Source organism: Panthera tigris, chromosome A1 (assembly GCF_018350195.1).
Source record: "Panthera tigris isolate Pti1 chromosome A1, P.tigris_Pti1_mat1.1, whole genome shotgun sequence".
Classification (NCBI taxonomy): domain Eukaryota; kingdom Metazoa; phylum Chordata; class Mammalia; order Carnivora; family Felidae; genus Panthera; species Panthera tigris.
In genome coordinates this window covers 238,166,206-238,184,743 of record NC_056660.1, presented here as the reverse complement: position 1 = coordinate 238,184,743, position 18,538 = coordinate 238,166,206, and the positions used below count along the sequence as shown (strand labels likewise).

At 45.9% G+C, this 18,538-nt stretch overlaps 1 protein-coding gene across 1 annotated transcript in view; it reads left to right on the top strand.

Annotated features, from left to right (window-relative positions):
- Positions 1–18,538, top strand: part of PLEKHG4B (pleckstrin homology and RhoGEF domain containing G4B) — an 86,800-nt gene that overhangs the window by 34,838 nt on the left and 33,424 nt on the right. Inside the window, exon 4 of the mRNA XM_042998256.1 lies at positions 13,358–14,531. Within this exon, the coding sequence (XP_042854190.1) occupies positions 13,358–14,531 (1,174 nt within the window). The remainder of the gene's footprint in view (positions 1–13,357; positions 14,532–18,538) is intronic.

Sequence of the window (18,538 nt, the reverse complement as noted above, 5' to 3'; positions counted from 1 at the left end):
CCGCCAAGCTGAGCTCTGCCGTCCGGGGGCTCAGCAGCTCTCCCTCCCTCTGTCCTCCAGCCTTCCCGCTTTCCGAGCAGAGCTGTTCACTTCTGACCTCCCAGACGCTAAGTCGCACTTGCTGTCGGAACACAGTCCGTCCGGCCCCTCCGCTTTTGCAGCCAGACTCAGGGGGCTCCGCTTGGCCGGCGAGCCGCGCCTCCGCCCCGGCTCCCTCCCGCCAGTCCGTGGAGCGCACACCGCCTCGCCGCCCTTCCTCCCCTTTTCCGTGGGCCTCTCGTCTGCGCTTGGCTCCGGAGACTCCGTTCCGCTAATCCTCTGGTGGTTTTCTGGGTTATTTAGACAGGTGTAGGTGGAATCTAAGTGATCGGCAGGACGCGGGGTGAGCCCAGCGTCCTCCTACGCCGCCATCTTCCGGAACTCTCAGCAGCTATGGGTTTTTCATATGTGACCTTTATGATGTTGAGGTCTGTTCCCTCTACACCTACTTTGTTGAGGGTTTTTATCATGAATGGCTGTTGTACTTTGTCAAATGCTTTCTCTGCATCTACTGAAATGATCATATGGTTTTTATCCTTTCTCTTACTGATGTGACGTATCATGTCAATTGATTTCTGAATATTGAACCATTCTTGCGACCCAGGAATAAATCCTGCTACATCATGATGAGTGATTTTTTTAACATATTGTTGGATTTTGTTTGCTAGTACTTTGTTGAGGAGTTTTGCATCTGTGTTCATTAGAGATATTGGCCTTTAATTCTCTTTTTTTGCTATTGTATCTCTATCTGGTTTTGGAATCAGTAATGTTGGCCTCATAGAATGAATTTGGGAGTTTTCCTTCCTCTTCTATTTTTGGGAATAATTGGAGAAAAATAGGTATTAACTCTTCTTTACATGTTTGGTAGAATTTGCCTGTGAAGCTGTCTGGCCCTGACCCTGTATGTGAGACCTGAAACCATCAAAAGTCCTATAAGTGAGCACAGGCAGTAATTTCTCTTGACACTGGCCATAGCAACATTTTTTTAGATATGTCTCCGGAGGCAAGGAAAACAAAAGCAAAAAAAAAAAAAAAAAAAAAAAAAAAACTATTGGGACTACACCAAAATAAAAAGCTTCTGCACAGCATATGAAACAATCAACAAAAGTAAAACACAGCCTAATGGGAGAAGATATTTTACAAATTATATATCCAACAAGAGTTTAATATCTAAAATATATAAATAATTTATATAAATCAACACCAAAAAATATTCTGATTAAAAATGGTCAGAATTAATGAACAGACATTTCTTCAAAGAAGACATACAGATGGCTAACAGGTACATGAAAAGATGTTCAACATCACTGATCATCAGGGAAATGCAAATCATAACTATAATGAGATATCACCTCATACCTGTGAGATTGGCTAAAATCAACAACCCAAGAAACAACATGTGCTGGCAAGGATTTGGAGAAAGGGAAACCCTCATGCGTTGTTGGTGGGAATGCAAACTGGTGCAGCCACTCTGGAAAACAGTATGGAGGTTCCTCAAAAAGTTAAAAAGGGAACTACCCTATGATCCAGTAATCACACTACTGTGTGGTTTACCCAAAGAATATGAAAACATTAATTCAAAGGGATATGTGCACCCTATGTTTATTGCAGCATTATTAACAATAGCCAAACTATGGAAGCAACCCAAGTGTCCGCTGACAGATGAATGGGTAAAGAAGATGTGGGAGACACACACACACACACACACACACTGGAATATTACTCAGCCATAAAAATAAAATCTTACAATTTGCAACAACATGGAAGGAGCTAGACAGTGTAATGCTAAGCAAACTAAGTCAGAGAAAGACAAATACCGTATGATCTCACTCATATGCAGAATTTAAACAAATGAGCAAAGGAAAAAAAGAGAGACCAACCAAGAAACAGATTCTTAACTATAGAGAACACACTGATGGCTACCAGAGGAGAGGGGAGTAGGGGAGGAGTCAAATAGGTGATGGGGATGAAGGAGTGCACTTGTGATGAACCCTGGGTATTGTATGGGAGTGTTGAATCACTAAATTGTACACCTGAAACTAATATTACACTGTATGTTAACTAACTGGAATTTAAATAAGATTTTTTAAAATATATGACAAAAGCACAAAATGTGGGAGGGAGTAAATTGAATTGTACTACTCTAGGTTCTTACATTGTTTTAAAGTAACAAAATGTTACTTGAATAGTTAAAGATGCATGTTGTAGTCTTGAGAGCAACTACCGAAAGCAACACGAAGAGGTATAACCGAAAAATCAGTAGAGTAGATAAATGGAATCCAAAACACAGAAGAGAAGATAAAAGGAAGAACAAAGAAACAGATAGGCAAATAGATGAACAGATGACAGATGTGAAGATGACAGATTTAATCCAACCATATTTGTAATTATTTTAAATGTACTTAAATGAACTAAAAAATCCAACTGAAAGCAAATATTGCCAGACTCAGGCTGAGAAAAAGGCAAGACCAACTAAATGCTGGTTATAAGGAATGCCCTTTAAAATATAAACACATACAAAGGGTGAAAGAAAAAGAATGGAAAAAGATATGCGACTAAGTATGAGTAGGTGAGGCAATGATCTTTCTGTCAGACAAGTTAGGTCTCTGACAGAGTCACAGGAGACACATGGGGACAGGACAATTCATAGCGATAAGAGCCTCCATTTATCAACAGAGTACCTAGTAAGAGAGCTTCTGAGTACATTAAGACAAACAACTGGCAACACTAAATGGGAATTTTCATGTACTTCTGTCAAAAATTGATAAAATGATCAGTAAAAAAAATCAATAAGGATATAAAAGATCCGAACAACACCTAACAAACTGACCTATTTGACATTTATAGAACATTACATCCAACAAATGCAGAATACACATTCTTTCCAGTGCACATGAAATTTTTTCAAGATAGACAACATGCTGTAGGTCTCTAAAAAAATACAATTTCATAAATTTGAAAGGGCAGAAATAAAGTATTTTTTTGTAACCACAATGCTATCATCAGAAATAACAACAAATAAGTAGAAACTCCCAAATTTTTGGAAATCAAATAACACATTTCTAAAGAACCCATGACTTAGAGAAATCACAAGGAAAATTATTGGAACTGAATCATAATGAAAACACAATGTGCAGAAATGTTTACATGCAACTAAAGCAATGCTTAGTGTATAATATAGTTTAAACTAATATGTAGTTTTGTGGAGGAAGTCTGATATCACTTACCTAAATTTCCACCTTAAGGTAGGAAAAGAAGAGCTAATTAAATCCAATTTAATTGAACCCTAAACTGATTAAATATGAGTGCAGAAATAAAGAGGGATAGCTTTTTCTGTGAAAACGAGTTGAATGTTCAGCAGAGACTCCCTAAAGTCTAAAAAAAAGGTGCCATCACATTAGGTATGAGCAAGACACCTGAGAGACTGGGATATTTGGGGGGAAATCCCGAAGAGTTCTCCATCCATATTCTTCGCCTACTGTCTTTATGTTCTCGCTCCATTTGAGAGGTGCTGTGAGACACAGCAACATGACTGTGGCCAACCCAGGGGAGACAGTAGAGCCCCCAAGTCAGCAGAGAAAAGATGGGTCTCTGTGCCTGTTAGAGTCCCATGAAGAGACTGACCCACACAGAAATCTACCTCAGGGAGCTTAGTGTAGAGAACTATCATCTAGTAACGTGGGATTGACTGTAAAGGAGCCATGAGAGCTCTCCTGGGGCTGAGGGAGAGCACTGGGAGGGACAAACCTCTAAGGGATGGAGGTTCAGGAATGTGCATTTACATATTTAAAGCAAAAATAAAACATTCTGAGTGTGTATGGCCATTCTTTTATAGTGATGGCCTGCTCTGACAGACCAGCTACCAGTCCTGATCACCCAGAGCCAGAGGGACTGTGAACAATGCGGTCAGCATGGGAGTCGCAGGGAGGGGGGCAGGTCTCAGGGGTGTGGTGAGCGGTCACCTAGCACTGTGCAGGCCACTTAGGAAAACACCAGCAGAGGCTTTTGTCTATGAGTTAGGGTGAAACACAGAGAGGGGAGGGGACTGACTTCTCAGGCTCAAGGTCGCAAAAAGGAAACTGATAGATTGATGGCAGAAACATCTAGTAAATCTGTGTTTCAGAAGCCAATGAACAGCCAAATAAAAGCTGTTTCTTACATCGTGTTTGCAGAGAACTCATAGACATAAGTAAAATACTAAGTCCTGTATAAAAGTCAGCCTTGGAGAGGCAATGTCCAGAAGAGGCACTACTTGCCCACAGAAACCCTGGGGAAACCCAGCCTCTTGGTGGTCAGAGAGGCACCAGGTACACGACAAGACAGGTTTTTGCTTACTGACAAGCAGAAAAATATAAAGATTAATATTCAGAGCAGGGAGAATTCAGTATGATAGACTATCTGAAACTCTTGTCATATTCGTGGAAATATGTGTGGACACTATAGTGTCACACACAGTTAGAATCAGATATCTTAGATCTAAAATAAACTGAGCCACCCAGGCACCCCTTGCATCAGTTTTTTAACATGTACTTGTAAAACCATGACAAGGGGACATGCGGTGATGTCAGCATGCCTGTGCTGTGGTAGACCTGTGAGTACGGAAAAAGGCCAGATGTGCATGTTCTACTTTCCTAATTTTAGAAATATCCCCTAATTACTAAAATCAACAATGAAACTGGGGAGCCTGGTTGGCTCAGGCGGTTGAGCATCCAACTTTGGCTCAGGTCATGATCTCGTGGTTCGTGGGTTTGAGTCCCACATCAGGCTCTGTGCTGACAGCTTGGAGCCTGGAGCCTGCTTCAGATTCTGTGTTTCCCTCTCTCTCTCTCTGCCCCTCCCCTGCCCATGCTCTGTCTCTCTCTGTCTCTCTCTCAAAAATGAAGACTCTTAAATATGGAGAACAAACAGAGGGTTGCTGGAGGGGTTGTGGGCGGGGGGATGGGCTGAATGGGTAAGGGGCATTAAGGAATCGACTCCTGAAATCATTGTTGCACTATATGATAACTAATTTGGATGTAAATTTAAAAAAATAAAATTTAAAAATTAAAAAAAGAAATACACTTTAAGTATATGAAGACACAAATAAAAACATTTAAATTAAAAAAATGAATAAACATTTAAAAAATTTTTTTTAAAAACCCACAAGGCCGAGGTAAATGGAGGTGCATATGGCAGCCAGACTGTGCACAGAGTTAAGGCTGAGGGCATATTGACGACCATCTAGTGGCCTGACCACTGCACATTCACCATTTGAGAAGGCAGTTGGTCTGCAAATACTCTCAGCTGTCTCTGGTTCCTGATGGTAGGTTGCTATGTGGACCACCTGGGGTCAGCCACAGGACCAGGGGTATAGGGCCATGACAGCAGACAGTGAGGACAAGGTTCCATGGACACACAGAGAGGGAAGCTCATCCCTCTGTGTCCATTCAGGCCCAGGACAAGTGGACAGTACATAGTCTCCATGAAACAATGGGCTGGGGAGTCATCAAAGACCCAGGGAGGCTCAGCCTCACTTCTCACATTTAATCTACAACCAAGTTCTCCTTCTGGCTTTTCCAAAGGACCATAGAAGTTTTGTTCTATTTTAAATTTTCCAAGTTGGAGAGTGAAGCTGAGCTTTTTGGAGTACTGTAATAACTGCTGTGGTACATCTATTATAATTGAAAACCTGCTACTGATCTAGAGAAATTCGGGTTCCTGGACTGCTGTTGAAAGCCTTATAAAGAAGGACCCAGGGCGCCTGAGTAGCTCAGTTGGTTAAGCGTCTGACTCTTGATTTCAGCTCAGGTCATGATGTCACAGTTCTTGAGTTCGAGCCTTACATTCTGGCTCTGTACTGACAGTGCAGAGCCTCCTTGGGATTCTCTCTGCCCCTCCCTCTCTCTCTCTCTCAAAATAAATAAATACCAAAAAAAGGACCCTGCTTATGTTTTTATAGCAGCTGAACTGCAGCTCATAAACAGTGAAACCCACTGACTTCCTTTTGAATAATAATAATAATAAACTTTGGTTCTGATGCTTTTTTCTTGACACACTGTGAATGTTCTGAGCACACCATTTAGAGAAGATGTTGAAATGAGATAAAGAATTGCTCCTTGCAACCTGGAACTGGATCTATTCAGAACATGACTAGAAGATTTATAACATCTATCTAATTTGGCTGCAAAAGATTTATAATCAAAACCTTGGTAGATTTGCCCAAGGAGAATCTCAGAATTATGGACTGTGTTGGGGCCAAGAAGAATGGTGTTCCTTGTTTCCTTTTCAAACCTTTGATCTACATTCTACTTTGGAATAATATTGCCATAATTTCCTTATTCATGGCATATGCATTATTGTGAAATTATAGTCAAATCCCCCACAAGTTCAACCTGAAGAAACTTCTTCTCATCATTTCAGTTATTACAAAAAAAAAAAACATTTTGACAAAATTCAACATTGTTTCATGATAAAACCACTTAAACTAAGAATGGAAAGAAACTGCCTCAACAAAAGAAAGGCCATGTATGGAAAAACCCACAGCTAATTCATACTCAGTGGTGAAAGACTAAAAGGGTTTCCTCTTAGATCAGGAATAAGACAAGGATGCCCACTTCCTAGAAGTTCTAGCCAGAGCAATCAGGCAAGAAAAAGAAATTAAAGACATCCAATTCAGAAAGGAAGAAGTAAAACTATCTCTGTTCACAAATGATGTGATCTTATATGTAGAAAACCCTAAAGGTTCCACACACAAAAATTGTTGGAACTAATAAACAACTTCTGCAAAGTTGCAGGATACAAAAGTACGCACAATTCAGTGTGTTTCTACATACTAATGATGAACAATCTGAAAAGTAAACTAAAAAAAGGTAAACTAAAAGAAGATTTACAATAGCTTCCAAAGGAGTAAAATATGTAGTAATAAACTTAAAGAGGTGAAAGACTTGCATATTGAAAACTACAAAACGTTGCTTGAGAAAGAAAAGAAGACCTAAGATATGGAAAGACATCCATGTTCACGGACTGGAAGATTTAATACTGTGAAGATGGCAGTATTACCCAAAGTGATCTGGAGAGTCAATGTGGTCTCTATCAAAATCACACCAATGTTTTTTTGCAGTAATAGAAATATCCATCCTAAAATTCCTATGGAATCTCAAGGGAGTCCAAGCAGCCAAAAGAATTTTGAAGAAGAACAAAGTTGGAAGACTGACATTTCCTGATTTTTAAAACTCATTACAAAGCTACAGTAATTAAAATAATGTGGCACTGCCATAAGACAAACATAAAGACCAATGGAACAGAGTAGAAAGCCCAGAAATAAATCATCACGTATATGGTCAAATGATGTTTGACAAGGATGCCAAGGCCATTCAGAGGGTAAGGACAGTTTTTTCAACAAATGGTGGTGGAGAAATTAGTCAGTTTTTCAGATGAGGAAATTAAAGTACCGAAGTTGAAGGCATCTACCACAGATCGCAGATGTACGAATGGATATATGTTGTATGCTCAGCATCTCTGCCTTATCATTTAGGAGGTACCTCTCCACCACGCTGCCATGATGCTCCACTATTCTGGAAAGGCTGTGGCTCTCTGTGTTCACCCTTTAGCCCACCTTCAGACACCACCTTCAGGGATTGGCACATGACCTACTGCTATAGACTGAATGTTTGTGTCCCCCACAAAATTTGTATGTTTTCCATATGTGATGGAATTAAGAAGTGGGACCTTTCAGAAGCGATTTGGTCAATCCCATCCATGCCATTATAAAGGAGGTCCTAGAGAGCACGCCCTTGCCCCTTCTGACATGTGTGAGGACACAGCAAAAAGTTGGTCATCTGTGAACCAGGCAGCTGGTCCTGACCAGACAATAAAAATGCCAATACCTTGATCCTGGACTTTCCAGGCTACAGGATAGTGAGAAAGAAATTTCTGTGTTTATAAGCTACCCAATCTATAGTATTTTTGTTAGAGCAGCTTGGAAGGACTGAGACGCCCAGTCGGAGTCTTCCCTGGAACTTGAATAAAGATATTGAAGACAAGATACCCTCTTTCCACTGGGTTTATGTATCAGGAGGATTTGCATCTTGACCCAGCCTGTCTGCACAGTGAAGCCAAGTGGGGCAAGGGAGAGAAACAGCCCCAGTGACATGTTTAAGCCCCCTACTTGGACTAGGTCTGAAGCCCCTCTCCTCCAGGCTTCCCAGTGACACAAGACAAATTCATCTGACAACCCAAAGAGTCTTGATTAATCCACCCAGCATGCACTGTCCCATCACCCACTTTCATTCATCCTGGGGCCTGCCCCCCTCGTGCCATTTCCCCTGCACCTGGTGGAAGTTCTACTTACCTTTCAAAGGCCAGTGCAACCACAGCTCTCCTCTCCAGCTCACTCCCCATGGCCGTGCCCAAGAAGATTCTCTGTCCTCTGTGTCGTCACAGCACTTGGTGCTCACCATTTATCAGCCTGAATTGTGGACGGCTGCCTGGGTGTCCCTGCCAAGTGGTACTGGACAGGGGTTAGGATCGCAGGCTCTGTGAGAGGAATGATGTGGGTTCTGCCACTGCAAACTCTGTAAAGACCTAGGCAAGCCATCTTTTCATCTCTCTGGTCTTTGATTCTGTTCATCTATAAACAAGGTAGTAACAGTACCCGCCTGAGCAGACACTTGACTGTCTAGCTTGTGGTCATTCCCAACCCTTGTCTTTTGCTGCCTCCCACTACAGAGACATCCACTTTCCAAGCCTTCCTTGTAACTGGGGGAAATCACTGGCTCCTTTATGGCCTATGATAGATAAAGAGAAGTCTGCTGGGGGCAGGAATATTTATGAGAACGTACTCCCGTAGGAAAGACAAGACACAGGAAACTACTTTTCCCTGCTTGAGACATTGGGTATAAGGGTATGACCACTAGGCTGGGGAAGTCATCCCAGGACCATGCAGTAACCAGCATCAGAATGAAACACATGTACATGGAAGGCTGTGAAAGAGAAAGCACCCAGTTCTCGGTGTCTGTGAGCCTCTGCTCCAACCATGGGGCTTTTGTCCTTCACACTCTGCAGTGAGAGAATTCCTCCTCTCCATCATTTAGCCAAGAGTCAGCAGGCATCTTATCACCTGCAGCTGATGAGTCCCAACCAGCATATCTTCTCATGGAGTAAGGGTTCAATGCCATCATGGATGCAAAGAGCTTAGCGTGTTGTTGGCCTTCACTCAGTGTTGGTTAAAGATGACTACTGCTATCACAGCTGCTCAAGGCCATCCCACAGCTACTACATCCCACTGCAGAGACAGAAGATGCCAGCAACACATGCTTGGCACATTTTCTCCCCTGCCCAGCCACCCGACAGAGGGAAGCACATCTGCCAGGGCTGCTGTTTCACATCTGCCCCCAGCCTGCAGTGGCATGAAAGAGCAGAGGAGGAGAGGGGCCAGCTTCTCCCCAGCCTCGGCGGTTTCTCCCTGGCAGTGCCCTTTGGGGTCTGGGCAGTAGAGCTGTTTTCATGCCAGGCGGGGGAGCGACAGGGCTGGGGTGTGAGAGCTGCACAGTCCTCCCATACTGCCCACCTTGAGTCTGCTCAGGCCACCCGGGAAGGGGTCACCTACCAGTGATGGTCGGCCTTGGACCCTCTGCTTCCAGAACTTTCTGTCATGAAGCTCATTCCTGGGGCTCACACCACTGACCCCAGCTGCATACCTTTAGGCCACAGCTCAGGTTGGACTTCTCTCCTTGGGAGAGAGTGGTCCTTGGGAATCTCACTGCTGCTGACCACAGGGCTGGATGATGTCCTGGATCTTCGTGTCCAGCGTGAGGTGGGTGCTGACCATATAGCAAGGACACTGGCCACACCTGTGGCCACCCAGATTGGTGGGCACTGGCTCCACCCCAGGGGCCCTGCCATGGCCACACCCATCAACCTGCTCCATGGCCTCAGATTCCACAGAAGCATGTGACACCCAGGTGGGCCTCCAGGCCCAACAATGGGCATGGTATTTTAATTTGTCAGAGCAAAATTGGGGGAAAATAAATATGCAGCATTGAAGTGGTCTGGGCGAAGAGTTTCTCATAGCACAGGAGAGGCTGATGAAATACCATTAGGTGATAAAATTACCATGCACTGCTGTATTTTTGTGATGTGATCTCAGCCATTAAACATACACGGGAAAAGGGGCACCTGGGTGGCTCAGTCAGTTAAGTGTTCGATTCTTTGTTTCAGCTGGTTCATGGGTTCGAGCCCCATGTTGGGCTCTGTGCTTGCAGCGTGGAGCCTGCTTCGGATTCTCACTCTCTCACTCTCTCTATCTCTCTGTCCGGCTCCTGTTTGTTCTAACGCGCGCGCGCTCTCTCTCTCTCTCTGTCAACGTTTGAAAAAATACACAGGAAAAAATAATGAAATGAAACACACATAAATGTCAACAATTCTGACTTCTGGGGGTTGGTGTTGGGATTGTTGTTTTGTTTTTTCTGAACCCTCCAGTTTCTGCAATGCACGAGTATTATTTTTCCAATCTGAAAATCTTAATTTAAAAAAATAATTAATCTTTATTCACTTTTGAGAGAGAGACAGAGCACCAACAGGGGAGGAGCAGAGAAAGAGGGAGACACAGAATCCAAAGCAGGCTCCAGGCCCTGAGCTGGCAGCACAGAGCCTGACGCGGGGCTTGAACTCACAAACCATGAGATCATGACCTGAGCTGAAGTCGGATGCTCAACCAACTGAGCCACCCAGGCGCCCCTGAAAAATCTTAATTTTTAATTAAATGGGGCCACAGGTGTGAGGGTGCCTGGAAGGTGCTCAGTAATTACTAGCTGTGTCTGCACCAGACCCTCACCTTCCTCCCAGGCCGTGGCTCCTGGAGGTTGGACAGTGCCTCCCCCTTCTGGCGACCCAGTGTGAGTACACGGCAAGGACCTGCTTAATGAGGCCTTCACTCTTAGGAATACACCAGTGTGTGGGGAGCCTGAGTGGCTCAGTTAGTCAAGCATCCAGCTTAGGTCATGATCTCACGGTTTGTGGTCAGTTTGAGCCCCACAACTGGCTCAGTGCTGCCAGCTCAGGTTCCCTTTCTCTCTGCCCCTCCCCTGCTCAAGCTTTCTCTTTCAAAAATAACTAAACGTTTTTTTAAAAATCTAAAAAAAGAATATACCAGTGTATTTAAGGTACAATTTCCAACTCCAGGTATATGAAAACATTAAGTATTTTGTAAACCTCAACTCTTAGGAAAACTAACATAAATGCGAAAGGCAACCTTCAGTAAGACATCAAACTCTAAGTTTTAAGGTGACAAAAGATACCACAAAAAAGTCAAGAAATTCAACTTGTATAAAATTTAAGCTTCTATAGGAGGAAAGAAACATAACTATAAAGCAAGTAAACTGGGACAAATATGAGTGCCTAATAGACACATAACACAAACATTTGCTAATGGTGGGTAGAAAAAAAATTGTCAATTTTTTTACAAACCTGACAGCAACTAAGAAGGCAAAAACAAGGCCACAATTCATAAAAGGAACAAAAAGACATACAGAAAATTTACAGAAAAAACAAATATCGAAACAGTGTTGGCTTGACTATCACATAAGTGCAAATTAAAACAACAATATTCCACAGTATATATACTAGTTTAGAAAAAGATTCCTCAATGTAAAGGCTTGTCCTGGGGAGCCTGGGTGGCTCAGCCAGTTAAGCGTCTGACTTTGGCTCGGGTCATGATCTCATGGTTCAGGAGTTTGGTCCCCGTGTCGGACTCTGTGCTGACGGCTTAGAGCCTGGAGCCTGCTTTGGATTCTGTGTCTCCCTCTCTCTACCCCTTCCCCGCTCATTCTCTCTCTCTCTCTCTCTCTCTCTCTCTCTCTCTCTCTCTCAAAAGTAAATAAAAAACATTAAAATAAATTTTTTTAAAAGCCTTGTCCTACTGAATCTTGGTAAAGTGACTTATCACTGCTGACAATGTGTCTTTTGATGGCAAATTGGTCATACTGCCAAGAATCATGAAAGACACTCATTCCCCTCCTCCCCTGCTTGCGCTCTGTCTCTCTCTCAAAAATAAATAAACATTTTAAAAAGATTAAAAAATAAAGGAACAAGAAATGGTATCATGGAAATGTTGCTTGCATTTCTTATTTATAGTAGAAACAGATAACCACCTGGGTGGCTCAGGTGGTTAAATGTCTGACTCTTGATCTCAGCTCAGGTGTTGATCTCAGAGTTGTGAGTTCAGGCCCTGTGTTGGGTTTTGCACTGGGTGTGAAGCCTACTAAAAAGAGAGAAAGAAAAGAAAAGAGAAGGGAAAAGGAAAGAAAGAAAAGAAGCAAAGTCCTGTAGATTTCCCACGGAGGAAAGGAAGGAAGGAAGGAAAGAAAGAAATAAGGAAGAGAAGCCCTGTAGATTTCCCACAGAGGACAGGAAGTCACCACCAGCATGGCCACTACGAAAGAGGAACATGGAGAAATGTTGGCTAAGGATGACTACAAACTGGAACATTAAGTTATATGTACATTGTTACTGCAGTTTAGAGAAGTTGTGTCCTGCGTGGATAAGGTAAAAAAAAAAAAAAAAAAAAAAAAAAAGTAAAAAACCTCAAGATATATCAGAATGAGATCACTTCTTTTTCATCTTCTCGATTATTGTAATAATGTATGTGCAATACGTCAGTGCTGGAGTGGGGAGAAGCAAAGTGTATTGTAACAACCGGTACCAAAGAGTGTGCTCCCCTGTTAGGGTGTGAGCTGCAGCTACTGATACATTGGGGGTCCCACCCCTTGTTCCCCAAATTGCCAAACACTCTCTTGCCCATGCCAGACGCTGCCTGTGTTTGCCTGTGTCTTATCCGTCCTGCCATCGAAACCTTTTCTACAGCAAGTTCTTTCCAAAGATATGCTTGGGAACTCACCTGCATAGTCTACAGCTGTGTTGTAAACTTCATGGACTCCTTCAAATAAGTAGAAGGACCCACTGTATTCGGTGGGAGATTGCAGCCGGTATTGTTGGTGTCCCTGTGGGTCCTGGCACCCCCTCACTGTGCCCCTGACCCTGTGATTCCAGAAGTAGCCCTGCTCTCGGGGGGCTGCTTGTGGGCACCTAGGAGAGCCAGAAATGCTGTGAAGCTTAGACCAGGGGCTGGCGTGGTGAGCTTGTGAGGGCCCAGACCCTTCCCCAGGTGGGGACGGCTCCTAGGAGAGACTTGGCCCAGAGCCCCCAGGCTGCCTGTGGTAGGACTGCCTGGGTGGCTCCTCCAGTGGCTTCCTCCCTCCTGTCCTATTGCCCGCCTCCCCCCAGCCTCCCACGAGGAGCTACCACGAAGGTCTAACCTCCTTCCCTCCCTCTCTCATCCCAGGCCAGGTACACAGGCCTCATCTTCTTCCATGAAGGCTGGCCACTGTGCATCCATGAGAAGGTCGTGGTGCAGCTGGCATCCCTCCGAGGAGTTAGGCTCAGGCCTGGGGACTTCTATCTACAGGTCACATCAGTGGGGAAGCAGTCAGCCAGACTGGTTTTAAAATGCCTCTCTCAGCTTGGACGGGGCTCAGAAGAAGTTACTGTCCCTGAGGCCATGTACAGCTGCGTCTTCACAGGAGAGTTCCTGGAACAGCTGAACGGGGAGCGGAACGGTGTCCCCTTGCAAAACTGCTTGCTGACCTCAGGCTCCGCCGTCTTCCGCACCCCATGGAGCAGTGTCACAGACCCCATCTTTGTCCCAACATTCAGGACCGCCCTGCCCCACCGCAGCTGCCCCAGGCCTGAGCAGCCACCACCTAGAAGTGCCTCCAAAGCTCTGGCCCCAGCACCAGTCATGGCCAGCACTCGTCCCCATGAGAGTACCCCTCCCAGTGACACCCCCACCCTGCCCCACTGTGGTGGGCAACCCAGCAGTGACCAGCCCATCCACCAGCCTTCCGCAGGAAGGGCTGGGTGGGAAAACCCTAGAAGCACGTTCTGGAGCTCTGACGGAGGCCTTGTAGGGGTTGGGCCCTCAGAGCCAGGCTTGTGGGAAGGACCAGGAGAGAGCCTGGACCCCACAGACCAAAGAGACGGTCCCCAGGCCCTCACTGTCCGTGAGGACATGGGCAGCCCAAGCTCCAGAAGGCAGTCACCCAGGGACCCAGCCTGCATGGAGGCCAGACGTTGGTTTAGGAAGTCCTATATGGAGGCCCTGCGGAACCCCATGCCCCTGGGCTCCAGTTCCGAAGAGTCCCTTGGGGATGAGGCCTGCAGCTCCGAGACCACAGGGGCTGGGGCAGCAGCCAGCCGAACCCAGAAGGAAACCCCCAGCCTCTGGGGAGACCACGGGGAGATCTCAAGTCAGGAAAGCCATCCAGGAGCCGCTAGGAGCACCCTTCCCAGGCGGTCTCGGTCCTATGACAGGTCCTTCAGGAGCTCCCGAGGTGAGGCCCAGCGGTCCTCCCACCACTCACTCGGCACCAGGCCTGGAGGTCTTTTAGGAGGACAAGCTGAGGGGACCAGAAGCGCAGGCTCCAGCGGCCCCTCCTGCACCACAGGGGAGAGTCCAGGTAACGGCCCCAATCCCGACCCTTCCTGCTCCTCCCTAACCCACCTTCCACATCCCACCCCCACCCCTTCCCCTCCTCCCTTCTCCCACTCCATGCTGTAACTTTTCTCTGGTCAGTGACACAGGAGAAGCCTGTGTCCACATCCATATCGACTGTTGAAAACAATGTTTGTGTGTGCCCCGACCCTGTGGCTGCTACAAGGAAGTAACACAGACAGTGGGGCTGAGGACATTTATCCTGTCAGTTCTGGGGCCAGAAGTCTGACATCGAGATATTGGCGTGGCTGTGCTCCCTCCAGAGGCTCTAGGGGAGGGTCCTTCCAGCTATAGGGGGCTCCCCCACCCCTCCATCTTCTCCCGATGTCTTTGTGCCTCAAACCTCCTCCTTTCTCTTAAAAAGACACCTATCTTTGGATTCAGGGCCCACCCAGCACTTCAGTTATTCATATCTACAAAGACCTTTTCCAAGTAAGGTGACGTTCACAGGTCCTGGGAGTAGACACATCCTTTTGGGGTCACTGCTCACCCTGTCACGTTGCATTAATACCCTTTTCCTGTGGGTAAGTTGGGTGCCACGCTCATAGTACAAGCTCCTAAGTTACGCACACCTCAAAGGCCCGCAAATGTGCTGAAGTACAACCCTGAGTACTGGAATCGTCTCCCATAATGCTCTGGAGGGAAGACATTATTTAAAGGAGTGTTTGCAGGGCATCAAGAACAACAAAAAAAATGACAACATATTTCTTAAGTCAGTTATTTCCCGTTTCTCGAACAAAGAAATGTTCTGCGAAGGACAAAAGCAACAACTTTGGAGGAAGTGAAGAAGGCAGGGTCAGCCCCGGCATCCCGCACAGTGAAGAAACTGTGGCTTCCTCACCTGGGCAACACCTGGCCTGCCCACTTGGCCCAAGGAGGGAGTTGCCCATGCCTCTGGGTGGGCCTGTCACCTCGGAATTGAGGGTTTCTGCTCATGCCTGAAATTCTGACAGGATTCCCACAGCATAGAGCGCACACAGACTTACTGCAAAAGATGTTAGAATGAAACTACTGGCTTAGGGGCAGCCTTTTTAAAGAACATTCCACCTCCTTGCAGTTCAGTTAAAATTTCAACAAAGCAAGAACTCCCTGGACATTGTTTCCAGGGCCTAACTTTTCTTGTTGGTATAGGGCAGAAAACGCAGTCACACACCTGCTGGATGACTCAGTGAAAACCCATGTTTGTAGCTCATCTCAGCGAGGATGGCCTCTGTCCTCACAAGAGTCACTCTAAAGTGTAATTAAGTAAATGTTCCTCCGCACAGAAATTCTGGCTGTGCAAATGCTACTGTGGACATTCAGGCACAGCATCTCGGACAGAGCGGCACATGGGGCACAGACGCTTGACCGCAGTCAGGATAGCTGGCGGTCACGGAGGTGGCGGGTTTAGTTCACACAAATCAGTGTTGCCGAGCGGAAGCGTGTTTAGCCTGCTGGCTCCCTGGGTGTCCAGTAGCACGTCTGCAAACATGAGTCTCGTCATCAGAGGCATGATGCTCCCAAGTGGTCATTGCTCCTGGGCCCCAGGGGGCTTTGCCTCCTCAGCTCCAGAGATTATACGCTAGTTTGCACTGAGGGCTGGTGGGGAGAGAAGTCTTGTCTCCCTCGCCTGAAGTTGGGCGTTCACTTCCTGGGAGAGCACTCTTCCCCTCTTCCTCCTCCTGTCTCCTCTTGCTGATGGTGCAGGGAAGGAAGAAGAAAGACCCTGTGGTAAGAGGATGCTGCTTACACCCAGGAAGCACTGGGCTGTGACACCAGAGGTCCAGGCAGAGGAGCCTCAACAATTGGTCACCCAGCAAGCAGCCAGTGGCTCGTTGATCCAGCCGTTCCCCTCCATCCTTGCTGCCTGGACACACATTTGTCCCTGGAATGCACAGTTGGTGGTGTGGTCCTAGGCCTCATGTCTTCATCAACACAGGAAAATGCCTCAGCTAGAACCGCCTGCTAACACGTAAATTGAACAAGTGACAGAACACTCATTCTTCCACAGTGCAAGCAGTTTCTTCCTCAGTTCCAGCTGCTTCTCCTCTTCTACCTGGTTCTCCTCTGTTCCAGCTACTCCTCCTGTCCTAGCTGCTCCTCCTCTGTTCCAGCTACTCCTCCTGTCCTAGCTGCTCCTCCTCTGTTCCAGCTGCTCCTCCTGTTCTATCTGGTTCTCCTCTTCAACCAGTGGTAACTGAGCAGCTATTTCTTGTGAGGTGAGGTGGGGGGAGCTATTTCTTGATTAGCCACATAAGGGTACTGCTTTTATTCCTGGCCATTTTAATATTGTAGCCCCAGGACCTCAGACCCCTCCTCTCACTCTCCCACAGTCTGCAAGCTGAATTCAAGAAAAGCCCACATGAATGACCTACTCAAACTAGGAAGCTGTCTAGTAAGAAAAGTGCCACATGAAGGTGTTATCTGCTTCCCCGTCCGTGTGAGAGAGCTTGGGCTGGGTGCAGAATTAAAACATTAAAACACTTGGGCACCCAAAGATTTTACAAGTAGCGATGTATTCTAGAAAATATTTGGACATACATGAAAAAATTCAGTCTCAAGGATACTGTAATCAATCAACTGGTAAAGGGACAGACAAAATGTGGTCCACCACACAATGGGATGAGACCCATGGAAGGGGTGACACAGGCGACATCAGCAAAAGTAGTTGTGCTGAGTGAAAGAAGATAGACACAAGACACCCTGCAGTGTCTCATTCCATGTGTACAAATGGTCAGGACTGTAGACAGGTGGCTGTGAGGAGTGGGAGTAGGGATTCCCAATACATGGGCACGAGGGGTCTTTCTGGAGGGATGGAAATGTTCTAAAACCGACCTGTGGTGATGGTTGCACCGCTTGGTAAAACTGCTAAAAATCTTAATTATATACTTGAAAGGAGTGAGTTTTATTATATGTAAAATATAGCTCAATAAAGTTGTTTTATTTTTTTTAATTTTTTTAAGGTTTATTCATTTTTCAGAGACAGAGCGTGAGTGGGAGAGGGGCAGAGAGAGAGGAAGACACAGAATCCAAGGCAAGTTCCAGGCTCTGAGCTGTCAGCACAGAGCCTGACGCAGGGCCTGAACTCACAGACTGCTAGATCATGACCTGAGCTGAATTCGGACGCTTAACTGACTGAGCCACCCAGGCGCCCCTCAATAAAGTTGTTTTAAATATATAGAGGGAAAGGGAGAGAATGCTGTAGACTTTTCTGGTCCAACTATAATGAGAAAACTCTTCACAGAGTTGTGAGACACTAGCACTGAAAGAAGTTACAGAAGAAGCTGAGGGACAGGAAAGCAAAGCCTCGATTGGCTCAGGGTGCCCCACAGGGTCTTAGGTGCCAACCAGCTCTGGCCAAGACCATCCTTCCCCCACTGGGGCAACACAGACCCTGGAGGATTGCAAGGCTGGGGTGTTGAATCTCTTTGTCTGTGTTATGGCTCATCTCCTGTGAAGTGAGGTGTGGAAACAGGGCTGAGGAGCAAGCCCAAAAGCCATGGCCACTGCCATCTCCTTCAGACTGATGTACGAACATGAGCCCTTCCCTCTAGGGTGATACAGGAGAGCCAGGTCCCCCCTCTCTGGGGTGATGCAGGAGGGGGAGGCACCCCCAACTATGATGATGCCTGCCCTCAGGGTGCTGTCACCCTCTGTGGATATATTTTGATGATACTCTTTGGGAAATCTGTATGAGAAAATAAAGTAGGATGACATTATTCAATATAACAATTTTCTCCCTGGAGTGCCTGTGTGGCTCAGTTGGTTAAGCATCCAGGCCTCGATTTCAGCTCCGGTCATGTTCTTATGGTTTGTGAGTTCAGGCTCCACATTGGACTCTGCACTGACAGTGCAGAACGTGCTTTGGATTCTCTCTCTTTCTCTCTCTCTCTCTCTCTCTCTCTCTCTCTCTCTCTCAAAATACATAAATAAACCTAAAAAAAATTCCCCTGAAGTGTGTTTAGGTACTGAGCACTCTTGATGCAACTAGAG